The sequence below is a fragment of the Micropterus dolomieu genome, linkage group LG01 (assembly GCF_021292245.1).
Source record: "Micropterus dolomieu isolate WLL.071019.BEF.003 ecotype Adirondacks linkage group LG01, ASM2129224v1, whole genome shotgun sequence".
Taxonomy (NCBI): Eukaryota; Metazoa; Chordata; class Actinopteri; order Centrarchiformes; family Centrarchidae; genus Micropterus; species Micropterus dolomieu.
Genome location: NC_060150.1, coordinates 30415896 through 30437802, shown reverse-complemented (window position 1 = coordinate 30437802; position 21907 = coordinate 30415896). Strand labels below are relative to the sequence as shown.

Below are 21907 nucleotides of genomic sequence, written 5' to 3'. Positions count from 1 at the left end.
CACCTGTTTAACCCAAAAATCTATTGATCGACTCCAGACTGTCCAGAACTCAGCTGCCAGGCTTTTAACCAGAACAAAGAAATATGACCACATTACTCCTATTTTAGCTTCATTACACTGGCTCCCAGTATGTTTTAGAATTGACTTTAAAATTCTATTGATCACTTTTAAAGCTCTTCATGGCCTCTCGCCTTGTTATATTTCTGACCTTTTAGTCCCATACGCACCAGCACGTACCTTGAGATCCTCGGGCAGAGGTCTGTTGTCTGTTCCAGGGTCTCGACTGAAAACTAAAGGGGACAGAGCGTTTGCTGTCAGGGCCCCGAGGCTCTGGAACAGCCTGCCTGAGGAAATCAGGTCGGCTGAGTCAGTGAACTCTTTTAAGTCCCTTCTTAAAACATACTTTTATAGGAGAGGCTTTCCCGATCTTATTTGACTTTATTTTATCCCTTTTATTTTATTTTACTAATTTTATATTAATTTTTCATGCTCTTATCTTGTTTTTTTTTGTATTGTCTTTATACTTGTTAAAGCACTTTGTAACTTGTTTTTGAAAAGTGCTCTACAAATAAGGATTATTATTATTATTACTACTACTACTACTACAAGTGATGACAATCAACTCTGAAACAATTAGGCTATGTCTTTTTTCAGACATGTGTATCAGTATGAATGTTACAGGAATTCATAAGAAAACCAGGTGAGTGTTTTTGTACCTTTATGCTCAGCAGCTGCTGTGGCCTCAGACCTCATGGCGGCTCCAACAAAGACTCCGTGTTTCCAGTTGAAAGACTCGTAGACCAGAGGGACTCCTGAAAACATCAACATGTTATCATGTTTAATGCACAGCTACGTGTCTGTTGCACATGTTGCTCAACTTAGTACAAATCGTAGCTGCAATGACTCAAACATGATGAAGGTGAGGACACAAGCACTGTGTTGTGCGAGGCAAGCCATGCAGTTACTTGATGTCTTTAAACCTCTGATGTATTATTTTACAGTGGCCTTAGTGCCACTCTGACATGACAATGATAAATCATGACTTAAATGTAGCTTAAGCTTTATTTGAACCGTTTATAAAAAATAAACAAAATTATAGTGACCATGAAATTACAAGGACTTTCTACTAACTGTCCCATTAATAAAAAAAAAAAAAAAAAAAAAAAAAAAAAAACCCACACACACCATTAACTGTTCTTCTTTGAGCTTACATTATATTTTCATGCAATAAATTAAAGTCCTAATCATTTCCATAATTAGCCCTATCCCCCCCACTTATTTTCCACTTCATCCCTCTTTTACACGATGTTACTAGGCTTCCCCTTCTGCTGGCAATGTAAGATAAATTAACTTAAGCTAATTGAGTTTACTTCCCTCTGTCTCTGCAACACCTAAGACAAATGATTGAGTAATGCTTAAAATGTGAATCGATCGTTTGGTATGCTCATCAAGTAACGTCTGTGACTATTGAGAGAAAAAAAACCTCTTAAATGTGCATTACATGAAATCAGCACTAACCTTCCGGCCTCCTGCCACCGAAGATAATGGCGTCGATGGGGACGCCCTCCTCACTCTCCCACTGGGGGTCAATGATCGGACACTGAGCCGCCGGGGCACAAAAACGGGAATTGGGGTGGGCACATGGAGTCGAGCTTCCTGTTTACAGAGAGGAAACAACAGTTTATTCTACCTTCAATGTTTTGTAAACATCTACATCTAATTATCATGGTTCATACTGTGACAGACCTTCAGGTATACCTCTAGGGGACACTATATACACACACACACACACACACACACTATGGCTGTTCAGTTTACTCCTCATTGGTTTGATTTATTCAGAAAGCAAAAAGTATGCAATGGAAAGAATATGTACTCTATTGAGTGTCATTGACACATTCTTAAAGTTTAATATGAGCCAGGCCTGCTCTGTATGATGCTGCAGTGAGTTTTTCTGGTCTAGGGCCTATTAATAATCAGAACTGGTGGTTAAACTGCTGGACATTCATTAGAAACTAAGAGGTAAAAACAAATACTTTTCTCCAGAACTGCTGAACTACCAGCAGGAAACTTTATCTTTCTGATCTTACCTTGCTTCCAGGTTTTGCCGTGCCAGTCTGTGAGTGTGACCCCGGCTGCAGGGGGGTCAAGGCCCTCCCACCACACTCCTCCATCGCTGGTCTCGCCAACGTTGGTGAACACTGTGTTTTTGGCAATGGTGGCCATGGCGTAGGGGTTGGTCTTGTCTGAGGTGCCGGGAGCCACGCCGAAGAAACCGTTCTCTGGGTTGATGGCTCTCAGTTTACCTGCAGAGACAAACGTGTCAGAGGAAATCTACCCTGCTTATGGAGTAACAAAGTGATTCTGTGTGTGAGCCATCCTCTTTCCTCTCACCTTGGCTGTCAAACTTCATCCACGCAATGTCGTCGCCCACACACTCAACCTTCCAACCTGGCAGAGTTGGTTTCATCATAGCCAAGTTGGTTTTACCACAGGCACTGGGGAAGGCCGCCGCTACGTAACGCTTCAACCCCTGAGGGTTGGTAATACCCAGGATCTGAGGAGAAGGGGTGACTAAAACTGTTCAATTCTGTAATGGTCACACAACCTTACCTTCATTTCAAGTTTTGACACCAACAAATGAGCATCTTCCCAAGTTCCCTACCACAGAGAATCATGTGTCATGTAGGCTTTGGGCAGCAGTGTTCACTCACCAGCATGTGTTCGGCCAGCCAGCCTTCGTCCTTGGCGATGCGCGAGGCGATGCGGAGGGCAAAGCACTTCTTCCCAAGGAGAGAGTTTCCTCCATAGCCACTGCCGAAGGACATGATCTGCCTGATGTCTGGTAGGTGAGAGATCAGCACCTTCTCTGGGTTACAGGGCCACGAGTTGACCAGAGGGGCTGGAGAGGAGACAAAGAGACATCAGACAGAACAGAGATGGGAAAGATGGGAGTTGGATGGAGCAAAGAGGGGAGGGTGGGACAGAGGTGTGAATAATAAACAGTAAGGACAGGTTTAAGTAAAAGGAAACACTAAAATAACTTGTTTTAGGCACTTGGAATTGGTACCTTTGAGTGGTAAAGGTCGGCCCAAAGAGTGCTGACAGCGGACAAAGTCCACTCCTTCAGCCAGTTTCTTCAGGACGGGAGTGCCCATGCGTGTCATGATCCCCATGCTGGCCACAACGTATGGAGAGTCTGTCACCTTAAAAAGGTAAACAGAATGTTTATTACCCTGATTTACAACCTAAAACGCTTACTGCGCAATAACCATAAGCAGCAATTTATTAGAATAAACTGTATGATAAATGACTATAATAAATTACAGCAATAAAACAAAGTGTTGAGAGGATCACAGTCAGTACCTGGACACCATATTTACTCAGAGTCGAGCCTACAGGACCCATACTGAAGGGAATCACATACATGGTTCGACCTACACACAGAAGCATATAGAACACATTAATGCAGTTTATTTTTCCATTACAGACAACATTGTTTTTATATTCACACATGTTGAACATGACTTCTTTTAGTGCTGCTGTGAAGTGGATTTTCCATTTAGTTTGGAACACCCACAAAGACATGGGTGACGTGAAACAGCGCCCCATGAAAGACACCTGGTGTGGGCTTGAAACTGTCAACCGGAGAAGCAACTACAGCTTTTCAGCCTGATTGAGGTTTTAAGATAAAACAACTTATTTTACACTTTAATTGTTGCTTAGTGTTCAGATTAAAATCCTACCATTCAAATCTTTCAGCCTTCCAAGTTTCAAAAGGGAAGTTGAAAACCCACATCTCATGGCAAAAAGGGACATTTCCAGCAACATACCTGCCATGCAGCCGGGGAAACGCTCCTCTCTGGCTTTCTGCCAGTCAGACTCGCTCATCCAGCTGCCCAGCTGGCTCTTCGCCCCTCCAGAGGGGATGGGCACGGTGTCCCTCTGGTTCTTGGTCACAATCACAGTCTTGCTTTCTACTCGAGCCACGTCCTTTGGGTCTGTACGAGCCAACCAGCTAAAACACAAAGCAGCAAACTGAGCATGCTGAAGATAAAGTAAGGAACTTTAGAAGAGAATTACATACACGCAATGATAGGCCTTTTCCATCAACATGAAATCATCTCAGTCCTGGTTCGTGCAGCTGATTTAGAACCCATAAGAGCATTTTGAACAAGTTGGTTCTCAGTTGGAACCAAGAAATAGAAGGTTTAATTTGCGAACTGAAGTGGACATGTCAACAGAGGGTGTTGCTCAATGACATGTAGAATATGACGACGCATCCTTGATTACGATAGTTCAGCTAATATCAGGTGGAAACATGGGCTGGTTCACTAGATTGTACGACAGTTCCAGTCCGGATCAAGAACCAGAGCTAATTCGGTGGGAAAAAACTAAGTGTTACAAATTACACTTACACCAGTGAATCTATACATGTAGGTAAAACAAATCTAAAGTCCTTACCAGTTCTCATATTTGGGAAGCTTCTTAACCATCCCTTCTTTCTCCAGTCCTGCCAGAATGTTGGCCGTTTCCTCCGGCGTCCCTGTCACCACATGCACACCGGTGGGTTTACACTCATCCGCCGCTCTCTTCACAAAGTCAGCGACGGCCGGGGGCAGCGAGGGGATGGTGGCCAGGGACCGAACCCCGACACTCGCCCCAACACCACCCCGCCTGAAAGAGAACAGGCATTTAAGCAATGAATAATTTTTTGGCCATTTCCTTGCGACCAGAGGAGATTCAATTACAAGCTAGAACAACATAATTCGTTGGCGTCGTCGGGTGTAGGATATTGGTTCCACTAGTTGCTCATTTCCACAAACGCGGCCATCTTTATATGCCCAGAAGTCACTATAGAGAACCGGGTTTTGTTTAGTGGCAGACCATTGAGGCAATGTACTCATACAATGAACTGTGGCTGAGCCGGGTCTGACTCTACACAAGTAGCACATCTAAAATGCAGACTACCCTAATCCAAAAATTAAGTCTTCTTTCTGTTGTGAGGTGGCGTGCATTCCTCTGCAAAGAGATTTTCCTGCAAGACCTGCCACACAAGGTTCTTCCCGAATAGGGATACATAAAACTGACAGTCCTGTGATCTACATAATGCTACTGTATTCTCCTAGATCATTTCTAACTTTCTAACTCTGACCAGAATGTAGAGCAGAGTGTGCGTCCTTACTGCCTCAAGTGGAGACTCTTGGTTTACTGACAGCTTTATTTTCTTACTCTTCAGTTTAATTTCTTTCCAGATATTTTCTGTCTGCATTGCCTTTGAGATTTTCTGATCTACTCACTGCTAAATTTTTTACACAATAAATGACTGAACCCTCACGGAGTGACAAATATGTGAGAAAATTAGCAAAAAGCCAGATACTTCGTCATTGATACCAATTAATTTTTTTACCAATGGATACTGGTGGAGTTTGAAAAGCTTTTTTATACAACAGCAGTGATAACTGGATGCATTTGCTGCCCTGGGGCAGTTATTAGTGCAACCTAAGAGCCTCAAACAGACTTCTCCACATAAAGAGAGGCATGCGGGGGGGCAACTTATTATTCTTTAGCAGCATGCTATCCACAAACACATGGACTACACTGAAACACTATGCAAGCTGTTAAAACGCACACCAGTGTCAGTATGCGTCTCTTGTCTATCCATAGCAATGGTCTGACAATAGAATAGACTATGTGGGTATGTGCTGTGTTGTCTGTCTGGACAGTGTGGATGACCCCAGATGACCTCTTTAGAAAAAAAATGTGAAATTCTAGGTGCTCTAAAACTAGTTTCAACCATAAAATGACCAACATTTTCCCTCCAATCAAAAGTGAGTGGCTAATTTGACTGGGAACGCAGATCACACTCTTCTACTTTGCTGTATCAAAGACAGCAACACAGTCGTCCCGGCAAGTGAAGGGACACGGCTCCCAATTGGCTGCATGCCGTGTTCATTATACGTGCTTCACACAGCCCTCTACTTGTGCATGCAGACACACACATGTGGTCGGGGCGCACAAAGGGCATGCTAGAAACAAGATAACACGTAACTTGACAGTGAGAGGGCAAAGAGCAGAGAACAGTCTGATGCCGGCCCTGGGGTTCACACTCCCTCTGAACAGGTGACCTGTGCCAGTGCAGCAAATTTCTAATTTTAATCCACCAAATTTTTTCCATGAAAATTTAGCGCTAGAGTAAAAAAGTCAAGGCATTGTTATGTCTGCGTACCCACTGAATCCACCAGACACACTTCACTGGATCATTTCTCCTCTTTATAAAAAGAAACTTACTGATGTGATGTGAGGCAGAAACTGTTAGTTTCAGCTGATCTTTCAACTTTTTTGACTAAGCAGATAAATGAATCATTAGCTGAAGGGGAACTAAAAAGAAAATTAGTGTTACTGTGTCATAACATCCCTTGACCTTTGGCCCAAAGAAAAAGAATTGTCAGTCTTATCTGTTAGATGCAGTCTCGTTTAATCAGCTCTATAGTCCTTTAGTCTCTCCCCCTCCACACACAGTAAATCAATTATCTACGCTTCTAATCATCCACCCTGTCATGCCACTAACCCTTCGGGTGGTGCTGACTATCATTTCCAGTGTGGTTTAAGATTAGGAAAGGAGACGAGTGAATTTGAAATGAATTAACACAAAGTAAGCATTTGTTTGATTATTCATTTACTTGCTCAAGCACGGGCTGTGGCCAACTTGAGACAGAAGGTGAGAGGTGAAAGCAGCCAATGGGGATTAGTAGCTTTATTCGTCCTCCTTTGCAGCAAAAATGCTGCAAAGTTTCAAAGCCTAAACAGACCCCCCCTTACAGCGGAGACATTCATCCTCTCATGCCTTTGTCTTTGCCCTCCCCCATAACTGATGAGGACCAGCATGCAACCATTTCACAAATTTAGCATAGATTTATCCTGACATCAGCTTAGAAGAAAACTTTTGTTGTTTTTTTTAATGTGAGTACTCTGCAGCACTGAAACAGGGACCGTCATTCCCTAGTTTTTAGACGTATACATTTTGAAATGAGCGACGATGCACAGGGGGGAAAACGAGGAACAGATAACCCTCATGAACAGCTGAACAACTTTTCCTCCAAAAACACACCTCCAATTCAGCAAGCCAATCATCACACACCACTGCCAGACACGCCTACACTCCCCCTTCACATGGATCCTGATCAACACCCTCCTTAGGGCAGAGTCTATACACAAAGCGGAGCCAAGCTGGAGTATCACACGTGCTTTATGCATTAACCTCCTTCATAGTACAGCGAGTACACAGGTGGGGGTGGGCAACATGCTCCAGGACATTCAGGCAAACAGAAGAGTGATGACTCCAGCCATTAACAATCTCTCAAGCAGAAATACAAACAGAATGCACAGGAACATGGGCCTCCCCTGTCACCAACTCACATGCTCCTACCATGGTATCAGTCACTCCATGCATCTGTAATGGCTAAATACAATGCAAAACACACAGTGCCCCGGAGTGCTGCTCACATTGGCTCCAGAGTCCCTGTGTGATGTGGATTCACCACAAAACCTGGGGGGAGGGGGGGAATTGGTGAGGAGAAGGAATGCAGAAAGATGACCCTTTTTTCAATTGTTCCTGTGAGGTGTTCATCTATAAAAAGACACCTACAAGTTTTCGCTCAAGGGCATTTGATGATTTGAAGTGAGGCTTGCCTCTGAGATCAAGTCTGACAAGTTTCTGGCAGCATAACAGCTGACAGACAACACAATTAGAAGTTTAACAGGAACTCCTGAAAAAAGCTTCAAAAGGTGTGACTCTTTTACTATAACTTAATACCAGATGAATGGCGGAACAGTGCCACAGGTATCTGATTGTAAAAGTGATTAATTTATTAAAAGTTTAATTTTAAATAGGCAGGACAGGCAGTTTTCCACAATACATTTGAAAATAAAATTTAAAAAAAACAGGCTAAATTAATTGGCTTAACATAAGCAGGCAAACATACATTTGAATAGCAGTTTTTTATTCACTGCTAAAGCATTTGTGCATTCTTACGTTAACAACTCTGAACATTATCTTGACACGATGAAACGTAACGTCACGAAGCTAAAACACCACATTAATCCCATGAAACACACATAAAGCCACAATTACTCACCTTCGTATGACGCCCAGCAACAAGCACGACATCTTCGGTGTAAATGAAGCTAGCTTATTAAAAATAAAAGTGCAAAAAGGCTCATTTAAGTCAACAGGAGAGGGGGGAGAGAGGAGCCGTGTCTGGAGCTGCTCGCAGCTCGTATCAGTGCTCTGAGGGGACCTTGCACTTTGCTCCGCGTGTACATTCACACAGAAACACCTTCACGGTAAGCTGGACGCTGTCCTGTTGTTGCTCCATACACCGACCACAGCGCACAGGCGACCTCCTGTCGACTCCACAAACTGCTCGCTCCTGTAAAGTGAACTTTTCACTCAGCAGGGCGCCTGCTCAGAGGGGGAGGGGGTGTTTTAACATTTAAATATCATGTAGCCTAGTGGGCGTCCTCGCATGTTGTGTCCGTACTGTTGGGTTTTCTCTCCTCCAAACCTCGCGGGCAAACCGGTCAGCCGGCTCAGTGGCCCCTCCTGGCTGATGCAAGTCTCCACAGTTCCTGCACCACCACCACGCAAACACGGGAGAAACAAACCAGCGTGGAGCCGCAACCCGGAAACACAAGCAGCTGTACGGAAACAAATGACACCAGGGGTTGGGGACACTTCTAAAGTAGATGGGTGTTCACCACAGACTGTTTAAAAAGGTGTTCACATAAAACCCCGCCCCCTTAAAAGCCTAATTGGGAGAAAGAGGTGTCCAGAGGTGAGAGTCAAAAAGTGCTTTGTTTTGGGAAGATATTTCCTATATTATTTGCAAAAACCTGCAGGGGTCATGGGAGGAGAGTGTGTAATTTAAAGGGCCCCTCCAGTGGTTTGCACTTCCATAGGGTTGGTAGAATCACTGGAGACAGATTTTTTTAAAAAAGGAATGGTCCAAGATGAAGCAACACCAGAGCTGAAACACAGGCTGTTAAATGTAGTTCTGATAACATCAAAAGTTTGAGAGCTCCCTTCACAGGCTGAGGAGTGCTCCTCAGGAAGAATAGGCTACTCTAAACTTCATTTGTAAAATGGGTGGAGGGCCCTTTTAGTTGTTGTTATGATTGAGTTTATGATTGTTTCCAATAAAGTTACAAGTGTAGTGAATGGGACAATAAAATGTCAGCATGTGTAGGCCTCTATGTTAATTTATTTTATTAACCTGTACTTTTCCTTGCAACACTAACGTTTAGCTTATAATCAGTTCAATCAATTCATCATCAACCTGTTTTCTTTTTGTTTCTGTCCTGTTTGTATGCTGTTTTGCTTTCAACTTTTAATGGTTATCTCTAGTCGTTATTGTGGTTTTTATGCTGATCTTGTTTAGTCTTTTTTTTTTTTACCATGTAAAGTGCCTTTGAGTACCTTTTAAAGCACTATATAAATAAAATGTATTATTATTAATTTAACGTTTCCAGAGACTGGAATACTGTTTGTTATTTTTGAACTATGCAACGAGTGAATGTCAAAATAGGTTTTAACAGTCTGAAGTTGCGATCTGTTTTCAGTGTATATTTTAACTTTAAGGTGGTTCAAGACATTTTTTATGGTAGAAAATGACCCTTTATAAGTGCAGCTTTAGGGCTGAAGTAAGGATTATTTCCATTATTTATTAATCTGCTAATTATTTTCTTGGTGAACCGATTAATGATTCATAGATTAGTAAAGAAGTGACTTTCACAATATCTTGTTAGCTTGACTGTCTGAAAAACCTTTACAGAACAGTTTCCTATCACAGAAGACATAAAGAACCAGCAAATCCTCACATTGAAGCTGGAAGCAGTGAATATAGTTGCCAATTCATTTCCTGTCAGTACATTAATCGACTATTCGTTCCTACCGGATACATCAGCAAAAGGCCCTTTTAAAGAATCAACATGAAAACAAGACACAACATTGGCTCTTTTTAAAGCAAAGAGCTTGAAAGATCCTCCCTCCACCTTCAAGACAAATGTAAATCTAGGACTTTGTGATTTTTGACATCGTGTTACATAACTTTGGAGTCCTGGAGCTCAAATTTCATACAGTTCTCTCTTGCTGCCACCAGAGGCTGGGACATTGCCCACATAGGGTTTATAGTATTCTAGGAAAATAGTTGTTTACTGCTTTATGAGTAAAATAACTTTGACTTTCAAATGTGAACAGACAGGAGGCTTACACTTATTCTAACAATGCAGGGCAATCAAGTGTGTCTGTGTCTGGTTTTAAATAGTGAGTTTCCTGTTAATGTTTCTCTCTCTGGGAACTGGGGGAGGGGATCACACAAGCTGTGCGAGAGAGGGGAAGTAAAGGGGTGGGAACTGGACAGAAGAATACACTGTAGATAAAGAGAGATACAGCAGTCCAATATGTCTGGTTAAACTTCAGCCTCCTCTCCCCTGTTCTATCTCCTGCAGAGTCAGCAGTCCAGCAAAGAGACTCCCAAATCACATGGACAACACACACACACACACACATATTCACTATGAATGAATGCATACATGCTTTACGCCCACAACTGCAGTCTAAGGTTATGAAAGGGAACTTTCAGAAATGCAGCAACTGGCAAAAACTAAAAGAAGCCATTAAAAGCTGGGACATGTTTAATCATTTAACTGTGCGGCCTCAATGACTTGCTGTGCTGTTACTTGATTGAAGTGTAAACCGGTGTGAAATCTTCTTCTCTGAATAATAGCTGATCACACATCTGCAGCTATTTGAAGTGAAGTCACATCCTATTGAGACGTTTCATACTTGGACAATGAGATTAAATTGGAAATCCAAAGATGTCTTGAGGAAAATGACAGTGGTGAGGTAGATCCCTCCATAGTGTGGGACTCACTGAAGGTGGGACTCCACTGCCTCCTGTCTTAGTCTGCATCTGGGTTCACTAGTCCTTAACACTTAACAACAAAAAAAGGGAATAATCAAAAACCGTGCCTGTAAACTTACACTTTAACATTATCCAGTGGCTTGATTCTTCCAAGACTGATTTGCAAGAAAGGTGAACAATTCATGGTTTCCATTTAAAAGATGCTGGACATATGAGGTGCACTAAATAAAATGTGGTAAAAGTACCAGGCTATTAGAAACCCAGCATTTCAATAAAAATAGATTGATACAATAAGTGTGAGGTCATCAACATGAAGTCATTTTGCTCAGGGTCAACAGTTTCTACAAAGGCCTAAGAAGTCTCATGGCTTCTTTGTATGATCGTGTCCTTGAATTTACCCAATGTGGCACATACAACATGTTTCTTTTAAGCTATTTTCAAAGTGCACATTAGCTTTATTAATTATTAATTTGTAGTGGTTCTTAGTCAAACTGATGTGCAATGTAAGCTGCTCATTTCCAGCTGCACGGTAGCTTGTTGTAAACATTGAGGGCTTAATGAGGAAGACACTTACAATATTTATTTGAGATTATATGATGAATAAATCAATTATGATATATATATATATATATATATATATATATACAAAAAAACATGCAGTACTATGTGTACCATATAAAACACATACTGCATAACTCATATATACTTTGTCTGTTCAGTCACAATGCATTAAGTTAATATGGTCAGTGTGTAACTGTGGAAGGGGATGATGAAATCCTGTAACACATGAACACTGCAAAAGAGATAATTTACTGACATTGGCCATAAAAGTACTAAAGTACTCACCTCGCCACCTCCTTCTATCTCTGCTCGCCTCTACTTTTCCTTAGACAAGACCTTTGTCCGCAGTATTTCTCAACAGCCTCCCTGCCCTGAATAACACGCTGCACTGAGTTTTAATCTCTCACTCAATCAAATCAAAGAGTCAATAACTAATGGTACTCACACTGTAAACAAGTGCACCCTTTGCCCTTTGGATCCAACTCCTAATAATGATTTTTGCTTGATGAGTGATGTATTATTGTGCTTCATGATACCACACAGTACAGATGTTCACTCAGATAATAAAAATACTTTGCTCCAAAATGTTGTGTGTTGTTGTGATTGTATTTGTCTCCTGAAGTGTTCAGGATCAGACCTTAGGGGTTTACCTGTTAAAGTCTGAACATAACACAGAGCATGTTAGCATAATGATATCAGGCAACAGTGCAGATGACCAGGACTGTGTTTACAATGGGAGGCTCTGACGTCCTCAGGATCCTGTATTTGTTCTGGGCTTTAACCACACAGCTCCTGATGAAAGAGTCCATGTGGCAGCAGAGGCCTGTGATGCTGGCGACAGTAGCAGACACACTTTGGCCTCAGGTTTGTAGTATACTCGCTAAAACAGTGCTCCCCTGCTGCTGGGATCGTTTGATGGTAAAGACCAGTGGAGCTGTGTCTTCATATAAGTAGGCTGTTTGTGCAATGTGTCATTTTGCTTTAATTTTGTGCAAAAAATATTGTGCGTGTTAGACTTTTACAGTTTAATATGTTTTACAGGAGAATCTTTGTGTCACTAAGGCTAACTGATTCACATACCATTTAACATAAGCATATGAATTCGACAACAACTGACATATAAGCTCACATTCACAGGTTTTTACTCTGGTGCTATTATTTGACTGTAGTTTGCCACAAAGCACTTGAATTTACTCCACTCAGAACAGCACCGCCATCTAGTGGACACAGTGAGAATTTACAAAATAAGTTGCTTAAATGTGATGTTTTGATTGTCACTGTCATTGTTGTTTGCACGTTTTCCATTAAATGAGCAAGCCTATTACTGTGCACATTACCATAGAGTGACAACATTGACAAAACGTTATAACATGTTAATTAAAACCATTGCAATATATGTGATCACATGTGTTTATGTGATGTTATGTTATGTATGTGTGTTTTTCACATAAATGATTGCAGTTGATGCAGATTTTTGTATTATTTATTTTATACATTTACAGAAGACAACTATCCCATGAACTTAAGATTGTCAAATTTATATGAACATTGTTAAAAAATTAAACAGGCAGAAGAGCTGGTTTCAAAATTCTTCACTCAGAAGATTGAAGAGCTGATTTTTTTTTTTTTAATTACACCTATCCTGGAACAAGGCATTTGTTGCAGTGCCACATCAATATGATAAAAGAACAAAATAGTCATAATCAATTATTTTCACAATTGTTTTAGCTTTGAATTTTCAGTATACAGAATACAAGTTTAAGGCACGTTTTCAGCATAACATAGATAATGATAGTCAACAATTACATGCCATCTCCATGAGTAAGCTTGTGCTTTGAAGCTATATATTTCACATCAGTGGCTCGTGTTTGGGGCATAGCTTAGGGGAAATGAAATAACACGCTTCTTAAAAACTACAAGTCCCACAATGCAACATGACCATTCAATTGTAAATTGGGAAAGTACGGAAATGTCTGCGCTTACTTTCATTTTCGCTTTTTATGCTGAGTAACTGTGAGTATTTTTCCGTGTCGTGCGCGGCATTGAATTACACAGATAAAGAGCTAATTTCTGTCCTTTTCTCGCCGCTTTCTTGAAGTTTAAACGCTTGTGTAAACTTACTGCAATCACTTTTCACCCACAGAGACGACATGGCTTCTCTGGGTATTCGCGTCGAGTCGAAGAAACAGGTGAGCACGAGCGTCTGCTAGCATGAGTAAAAAGTGTTATAAACCAACATTTTAATCCCACTTTCCCCTCAAACACCGGGCTGGCGTCTCCGTCACGCTAACAGGTGGGCAGGTGTTCAGATAAGTGTTTGTTTTGATAACTAGACGGACAGCAGGGTCATGGGAGGTGAGTAGGTAGTTATTAAGTAACGTTAACGTTAATTAGCTTGTGTGAAGTGAAGCTGTTTTACTAAATGTCCTTCATCTAGCGGCACTGTCCAAATATATAAAGGAAAATGATTATACCTAAATCTCTCTTCATTGCAGGTGGATGACTTCTGCCAAAAGCTCACCAAGGAGGTAATTTATATATCCAATAGTGAGAAATCTTTCCCAACTGCCCCATGAACTGAAGTTTGTCTCATTTATATGAACAGTGTTGCATCACTTTAATTTTTTAACAGGCAGAAGAGCTGGTTTCAAAATTCTTCCCTCAGAAGATGGAAGAGCTGCAGATGCTGTTGAAGGTATGTGTCAGCTACACTGGGGTCACCTGGGGTTTCTTCAAACATACAAGGAGGCTTCCTGATCCGTTCCTTACCAATAAAACTCTGTGTGAGTCTTTGGCATGTGAAAGTGTGCGTCAGTCCCCGAAAAGTTCCCAGAAGTAACAGGACATTTGTGACTTGTGTTTTGTGTCAGACGTCTTTCAGCTGCGAGGACCTGGCATCCCTGAAAGCGCCATTGGACATCCCGATACCAGACCCAGCTAAAGAGGAGGCCAAACGCAAGAAGAAAGAGGAGGTAGGTCCCACACTTTTGAAGGGAGCATGCCCTCTAAATAAATGTAAGCATTGGAGGGTTAATACATTTCTTTGGGGGGTAGGAAGTGACTCCAGGTCGAATTCTGTTCATTTGTTTCCAAATTAAGAAAGCACCTGAGTGGGTAAAGAGGTTGAATGCAAAGTAAACAACAGCGCCGTATTATCCCAATAAGGAGTCTTTAAGCATTTTATTTTTCTTAATCCTACCCATTGAATTTTGTTTGGAGCTCTGCATCAAGCCTCTTAACGGGGATCCTCAGCCAAAAAGGTTTTATATTAAGCGTTATATAAAATATCAAGACACAACATTGAAAGTGAGTCCTTTGTTACCATGGCAACCAATTGCTGCCCGTTTTACAAATTGGCAGCGAGTGGGCCTTTTTTATTTTGGTCGATCTTTACAAAATCTAAATTGACGCCACAAGCTGCTGCATTCAGACGTTGAGTGGATGGAGCAGGGGCGCTGCTGGAACTGGGTTACATTTCTTACACAAAGGGGAAAAGGAAAAAAAATAAATTTGACATCTTCGTTTAGCCAGCCATGGGGGGAAAAAAGCACATGGATGAGCTGTCTGAGAGATTAATAGGCAGTGAAAACTCTTTGACCTGCTGCCTTCTGTTCCTGTGCTGCAGAAAGAGGCGAAAGAGGGAAAGAAAGACAAAGACAAGGACAGCGATAAAGAGGAGGAAGATTCAGGTAAACAAGAAGACAGATGACGATGACGACATGTATTAAAGCAACCTACTGACTAAATGTTGCAGGAAAATGATGTACTACTGAACACCGCAGTCACTTTTATGAAACAAAAGTTTATTTGGAGTAAAAAGATAAATATATTAAAAACATTGAACAAAAATGTGACACATTCTTGCTTTTCCAACTATAACTAATGAAAAAACAAAGGTTTACCCATTGATTCTCCAGAGCTGATTGGTAGTGACTGGGGAGCAAGTGAACCATTTTAATGTGCATGTTTTAAATTAAAAATGAAATCCTCTTCGAAAAGTGGCCCAGCTGAGTCAGAATTCTCTGATATCGTGACTGAGTGAAGAAATGTTTTGTACGCCAGGGCCTCCTTGTGGTCCCATCTGCACCAACGAGCGAGTAGAGAGCCTCCTGCAGCAGGTCAAGCCTCAGATCCAGACACTGAAGGAGAAGCTGAACACGGTCAGTCAGTCTCTTAGCTTCATTTTTACACTAAGAAAATCAGTCCAAATGTGGTGATTACCTTTACTTTCCAAGTGCACAACATATGTAAGGAATATGCCTTTGAGTGCTTCAGAGTAGCAAAGACAAGAGCTCACATGCCATTTTTGAACAGTTGTTACATAATTATGGCAAATGATCTCTTTGAGTGTGTTTCAACTTGTTTAAAATGGGGCTGTGCTTAGAAGGGGAATAACAGGAATAACTGTGAAGACTATGACAAACTGATAAAAATGAATAAATTCAAATTTTGGTGGCAGGTGGCGATGTGGGTGCAACTCCAAATCCCGAAAATTGAAGATGGCAACAACTTTGGAGTGGCTGTGCAGGTTGGTAACTGGTGATCGTTTGGCGTCGCGGCTGAATGATTCAGTCGCTCTGTGTCTTCAAATGATGTTTGCCTCGCGCGTTGTTAATCACTCACGTGAGATGTATCTAGGTAGGTTTAATATCTTCCTTCTTGTGAAACAGGAGAAAGTGTTTGAGCTGCTGACCAACACGCGCACCAAGATCGAGGCGTTCCAAACCCAGATTTCAAAGTAAGAGCCCACATCTGTGCAGCAAGTTTGTGGTGGATTTTTATTTTATTTCAATGCAGCCACACTAACAAAGATATGTCGTCTCTTTCATTATTGCTGGTAATAGTAGCTGCTCATGTCCCTGTCCCCCTTCAATCCACCCACACAGGTGTTCAGTTATTTTGGCGTGTTTGACATAGCTCTAAAGCTCTCTGTTGGGCACAGGAATTTGTGGAGATCATCAAACATCATTTACAGCTCAGTGTCATATGTGTTAGTTGTTCAGCACAAACAGGTGCAACAAAACATAAGTGTCAGTGAGCTGTTAATCAGTCATGCACTGCACACATCCTGGAAAGAGATTCATAATAACTGAGCATATCTTTATTAAGGACTTCAGGGGCTCTCAGAATGTTAAAGCTCCCTTCAGGAAAGTCATTGTAATGAGTTTATGCATCTCAGTGTGAATTGTAAGAACCCCTTAATTTTAAAGCAAAGCTATGCACCTTTTGAGAGAAGAAATGATACAATGTTCCACTTTCAAATTAAAATTCATACGCAATAAACACACAATTGCTCAGTACAGTGCACTCAAAGGGTTTGCTGTTACAACTTGTTCAGGTATGATCAGTAGCTTATGGTGGCTAATTTTATCACACAAAGTAAATATTGCTGTGTAACAGACATTATTGAGGTAGGTTATGGACTTCATTACGCTACAGGAGCTTAGCATTTTAGCTCGCTTTAATCAAAATTGGTCTGTGGGTTTGTTAGATATCACAATTATAACTTGATTATAATTATAATGGTTGTAAAGGACGTTAGGTAGTAAATGATCCTGCCGAACATTGTTATAAATGAATGACAATAACCTCCCTTTCTTCTCTTTGTTAGGTATTACACCGAGAGAGGTGACGCTGTGGCCAAAGCTTCCAAACAACCCCATGTGGTCAGTATCTCACGTTGTGTATCTTGATAGAATAAATGAAGATGTGGATGTTCGCTGTCTGCCACCTGCAGGCTGTGTGCTCTAATTGTGTGTAAAATAAAAGCGATTAAGAGCAATGTTCTGGGTACACACTGGATGTGTCATCTCCTGTATGTTTTTGCAAATAAACTGTGTTGTGTGCTTCCTTCTGCAGGGAGACTATAGACAGCTGGTTCATGAGTTGGACCAGTATCAGTACTGTGAGCTCCGCCTTGTGGTCCTGGACATCTGCAACACATATGTAAGACATCTACCGCCTGTTGTTTACTGTTAGACTACGTTGCAAAAATAGTGTGTTTCAGAAATGCGTTTGTCTGAAAATTGGATAAAAACTGTCAACACCCAACTGATAAAAAAACTGACCTCATTAAAGACTGCGTACATGTCTTCTGAATATGAAATGTATCAAACTTCATATCCCATCTGTTGTAATCATGCTCTGTATTTTGAATAAAACTACCCATCTATAATCTATAAAATATTCCAGCCGTGTCCCAGCAGCAGGGACGGTTGCTAAGTGGAATCCATTCCTTCGTAATAGGAGGGTAATTAAAGTAATTGCTGTGCTTGTGTTAAATTGATTGGTGCTGCATCTCCCATCCATTAATCACTGTTTGTCTCCTTCCGCTGGCTATTGTCCTCCTGTGTTTGATGCTGTTAATGAACAAGGCGGTACAGGTGATGATGAAAGGAGCTGTTCGACACGATCATGGCTCTCTCACTCACTCACTCACTCTCTCACACAAACACACACACACACACACACACACACACACACACACACACACACACACACACACACACACACACCCCTCTTATCTTTCTGCCGCTACATTTCCACTGATGTCTCCTCTCTGCGTTTCTCTCACCAGGCTGTGCTGTTTGACATCATTAACAAGAACTATGACAAGATTAAGAAGCCCAGAGGAGACAAAGCTCTCATCTACTGAAACTGGCTCCAGCACTCTTAACAAGATACAACTAGTGTAGTATGACACTCATCAAGTAACAACACACCTGCTCTGACAAAAATGTCTTCTTTTTCTTATTGTGCATTCATTTTGGTTCAGATTACAAAATAAAGCAATGTGATTCCAGTAATCCCGTCTGCACTTCTTTTTTCCCCACAAAGGAATTCAAAATCTAGTTTTAGACTAATAGTGCCCTACAATGAAAGTAGCCTTTATATTCATATGATGCTAGAGTTATGAAGTGTTTGGAAGGGTGTTTACAGGAAATATACAGAGATTCTCTTTACAACCATAACGAGATCTAATTTTTACTTTCCAAAACTTGAGCCTGAGACTTTATGGTCACAGTCACATGCCCAAAACACCATCTACTGAGCATTTCATGCTACTGAGGCTATTTTTCGATGTCTGTGTTGGTAAGAAGTCCTTCTCCTGGCAAACCAGGACAACCCCAGCTTGGTTTGAGTCTGTACCATCCCTGATAGAGGCCTCTCCATCCCAGGTAGCCCAGAGCTCCTCCCAGCTGCTGGGAGGGGAACTGGGGGAAGTGTGCCAGCAAACACAGCAGCAGGAACATCCAAACAGCAAGTAGGACTACACACAGGAGGAAGATGAACCTTAAAGGGGCACCAGTCGACCCCTGCGGAGGCTTCGCTTGAGCCAGGTGAGGACCAAAGACTGACATTTCCTCGACAAGCAGCAGGCAACACAAGCAGAGGATGAGGACGTCCTGGGAGACCTCATAACCTCTCCACATCATGTTGGCTTTGAGGCAGGAGGCCTTTGTCTGGTCTTCATGCAGGAGCAGCAGGGGCTGTAGTGAGGAGGCCGTGCCAGGGATATCCTGGGCGGGGGCCATAGGTTCGTAACAGGTTCCCGCTGCGTCCTCCAGCAGAGCCAGGAGACGCCGGCAGCCCCACCATAGCAGCCCAGCAACCCCCACCCGAGAGAGGTGGCGGAGGAGGAGAGAGGCGGAGTGACGGGCAGAGACGCAGAGGAGAAGGATGAAGGAACCAGTGAAGATGCTGGTCCAACCCCAAGTGGACTTGAGGAACTTCCTGTGAGACAGGGTTGAAGCAGAATCAGTCAATAAAGAATAAAATGACTGAGTATAACTGCTGCAACCTGACCTACTGGTTAGCCTAAGTTGAAAACACATTAAATACATACAATAACCATGTTCCTCAGTTCAGTGCACTCAAGGGGTTTTCTGTTACAGCCTAACTTCAGGTTTATGGTGGCTAATGTTAGCACACTTAAGGTAAACATTGCTGTGTAACAGACCTTACATATATACAGTTGGATAGTTACTAATATTCATACAATTAACATAAAATAATATTCAACTTTTGATGAATTTATAAATTGTTAAGAAAGCATTAATACTCTGATTAAGGGGTTACAATGCACACATTTAAAAACTTTGTTTGGGTTTCCAGGTTAATATGGCAGACGAGCATCAAGCTAATCAGATTAATTATTAATAATTACCACTATAATTGTAAACTTGAAGGATTTTTTGACACTTTTAACTGAACAGTGGCCACAAGTGACAATGTCAGGATAAGGGTGAATGCTGAATCATAGTGGAAGAGAAGTGAGTCAAAATTAGCTAATATTAGTTAGCATTAGCCATCATAAGCTACTATTCATACCAGACCAAGTAAGGTTGTGGCAGCAAAACCCCTGAGTGAACTGAATTGAGCACAGGTGCATTTAATTGCTCATAAATGCAGCTGTGCATTTGCAAGACAAATTGTGTTATATCTTATTTCAAAAGTTATATAAACTCACTTTCATAATGGTAAAGGTTGACACATTAAAATGATCTTACAATCTGCAAAGTGTGAATACATTATTTCTTTAAGCTTTTCATTTAATAAATTCATGACTGATAGTTTATAAACTATTCGGAAGTAGGCACTGACTTATTTATATAGTAATGTCATGCAGGTCTACCCTTTCATTTTTTTTTTTACTCAGGAGACACATCATTGACTATACCTTCTTATAAAATCTTGCTCATCTGTATATATTCTACATTATTTCACCTTTTAAATATAACTTTAGTGTACCAGGTCAGTTTAAAGACATTTGGGCTCACATTGACACCCATTCAGGACAGGTTTTAAAGCAGCATACAGGTCCAACTGAAGTGAGACATTTCCATTTAAAAGCAAACACAACCGTAAACGTTGATGTTGAGCCCTCACCTGTACAGGTAGTGGTTACTGTTTGCGAAGATGCTGTACTTTGACACCCAGAAACTCAACACGGGACCAAACAGAACCAAACCAGACAGCACCAGGTGGAAATGTCCTCTGACCAGGTTGCTTCCTAAAATTCTGGCCAGCAAGTTTGTTACAAACACCAGAGCAGCATTCAGGAGCCTGAGGATGAATTTTCCCGGCAGTATCAGCTCTGCAGCCATCTTGTGTAACTTCTCCAAGTTGATATCTGGTGAGGCAGTGTTTAGATCCACAGTCTTTTGATCCATGTTCATCTACTCGGTTTGTCTTCTTAATTCTACTTTTTGTAGTTTTAGATAAAATTTTGACAATGTTTTCCTCTTTGTGTCCAATTAGAGCTCTGTGGCGGAGTCCGCCTCACTTTCTTTTGTCTTTGAAAGGCACACCAGTTCTACACTGGCAGCCTCTCTACTTTATCACTGTCAGGCGTGCAGGAGAGCACATGGTTTATAAAAATAAAACCCCTCTGTCCCCTTCACCCTCAAATGCCCTCCCCCTCCACAACACAGACTCAGAGTGTGGATATGGTAATGGCTGCTGCTGTAACCGACCCTGTGAATCTGATCCTGTTTGATGGCAGCTGATATAAAAACTGATTCTGTGGTTTAAAAATAAACCCCAAATTGTGCATGATGGCTTAAAACAGCTACTTTGCAATCAGACTTACTGGTGTGATGCAACATTGCTCAATTGCATTTACGTTTAAAAAGTTATGTATTCCCACAGAAAGAATCATTCTGACTTTTGGCTCCTTCTTTCGTTCTCCTTTAGTCTCTCCATTCTTAGAATCAGCTGTTGGAGCCAAAACTAATTTAAGTTATAAACTGTTGTCAGCCTGCATTTGGCGCCATGAACAGCTGCATTTCTCTCAGCACTTTCAGTCTTTTTTATTTCCAGGCCCGATGCACTCTCCTAAACCCCTTCAACATCCTGAGCCAAATTGAGTAAATCCAGTCTTTCCATGGGAGTTATGGTCAATAAAACAGAGCCAGGACATCCAGCCCCACTGCTAATATAAAGTCCAGATCCATACTAACAAGAAAGAAATACTGCTGGAGTCCATGTGTGAAAGGTTGGTATATTTGTTCTGACAGTGTAAGGATATTCTGTGTAAAAGGGGAGAAGATATAACTTCTAATTTAGTTTAACTTAACTTCTATTACTTTCTTTCATTTTGTTTCTCAGTAATTCAAATGCAAAATCCCAAAGTGTCTAGTAAAAGGAAAAGCATTTTTGATGATATAACTTTGTGGATTCAGCTACAGTTTTCCTGAATTATGGTGTCCTCTTCCTAATAAATGACCTGTGGTGGTGGGCGTTTATAAGAATCTAATTTTATTAAGTAGGAACATAAAGTGTAAATGAAACCAGACATGCCAAAGAATCGTTGTCTAATATTAGACCGCTTTCTGCATCGCTGCCATTACAATGACCTTCAAGCAACTTTGCTATGGTTCCTGCAGCAGCTAATTGTCAGTTCTCTGTTATGTGCTGCT

General features: G+C 41.4%; 3 protein-coding genes across 4 annotated transcripts in view; 1 reads left to right on the top strand and 2 right to left on the bottom strand.

Moving 5' to 3' along the window:
* The window catches only part of pck2 (phosphoenolpyruvate carboxykinase 2 (mitochondrial)), a 29604-nt gene extending 20865 nt beyond the window's left edge, over positions 1–8739 (bottom strand). The window contains exons 1-10 of the mRNA XM_046064595.1: positions 8139–8739; positions 4465–4677; positions 3834–4018; positions 3367–3437; positions 3071–3206; positions 2715–2902; positions 2395–2557; positions 2091–2306; positions 1519–1656; positions 717–812 (exon numbers count right to left, since the gene is read on the bottom strand). Of these exons, the coding sequence (XP_045920551.1) occupies positions 717–812; positions 1519–1656; positions 2091–2306; positions 2395–2557; positions 2715–2902; positions 3071–3206; positions 3367–3437; positions 3834–4018; positions 4465–4677; positions 8139–8170 (1438 nt within the window). The 5' untranslated portion in view covers positions 8171–8739. The remainder of the gene's footprint in view (positions 1–716; positions 813–1518; positions 1657–2090; positions 2307–2394; positions 2558–2714; positions 2903–3070; positions 3207–3366; positions 3438–3833; positions 4019–4464; positions 4678–8138) is intronic.
* A 4656-nt stretch (positions 8740–13395) lies between these two features.
* Positions 13396–18292, top strand: psme1 (proteasome activator subunit 1). 2 transcript variants are annotated; one of them, XM_046064571.1, is made up of 12 exons: positions 13396–13499; positions 13630–13675; positions 13982–14014; positions 14119–14181; positions 14357–14458; positions 15112–15175; positions 15549–15646; positions 15946–16014; positions 16157–16224; positions 17098–17152; positions 17346–17432; positions 18064–18292. In XM_046064571.1, the coding sequence occupies exons 2-12, from the start codon at positions 13637–13639 to the stop codon at positions 18139–18141; spliced, it is 756 nt and encodes a 251-aa protein (XP_045920527.1). In that variant the 5' UTR covers positions 13396–13499; positions 13630–13636; the 3' UTR covers positions 18142–18292. The 2 variants fall into 2 exon arrangements, with proteins under 2 accessions (XP_045920527.1, XP_045920536.1); XM_046064580.1 differs by lacking the exons at positions 13396–13499; positions 13630–13675 and adding an exon at positions 13754–13841.
* On the bottom strand, positions 16269–20831 carry LOC123980275 (fat storage-inducing transmembrane protein 1-like). Its single transcript, XM_046064557.1, has 2 exons — positions 20376–20831; positions 16269–19220 (listed from the first exon to the last, which is right to left on the bottom strand). The coding sequence occupies exons 1-2, from the start codon at positions 20663–20665 to the stop codon at positions 18557–18559; spliced, it is 954 nt and encodes a 317-aa protein (XP_045920513.1). The 5' UTR covers positions 20666–20831; the 3' UTR covers positions 16269–18556.
* Between the last annotated feature and the right edge of the window lie 1076 nt (positions 20832–21907).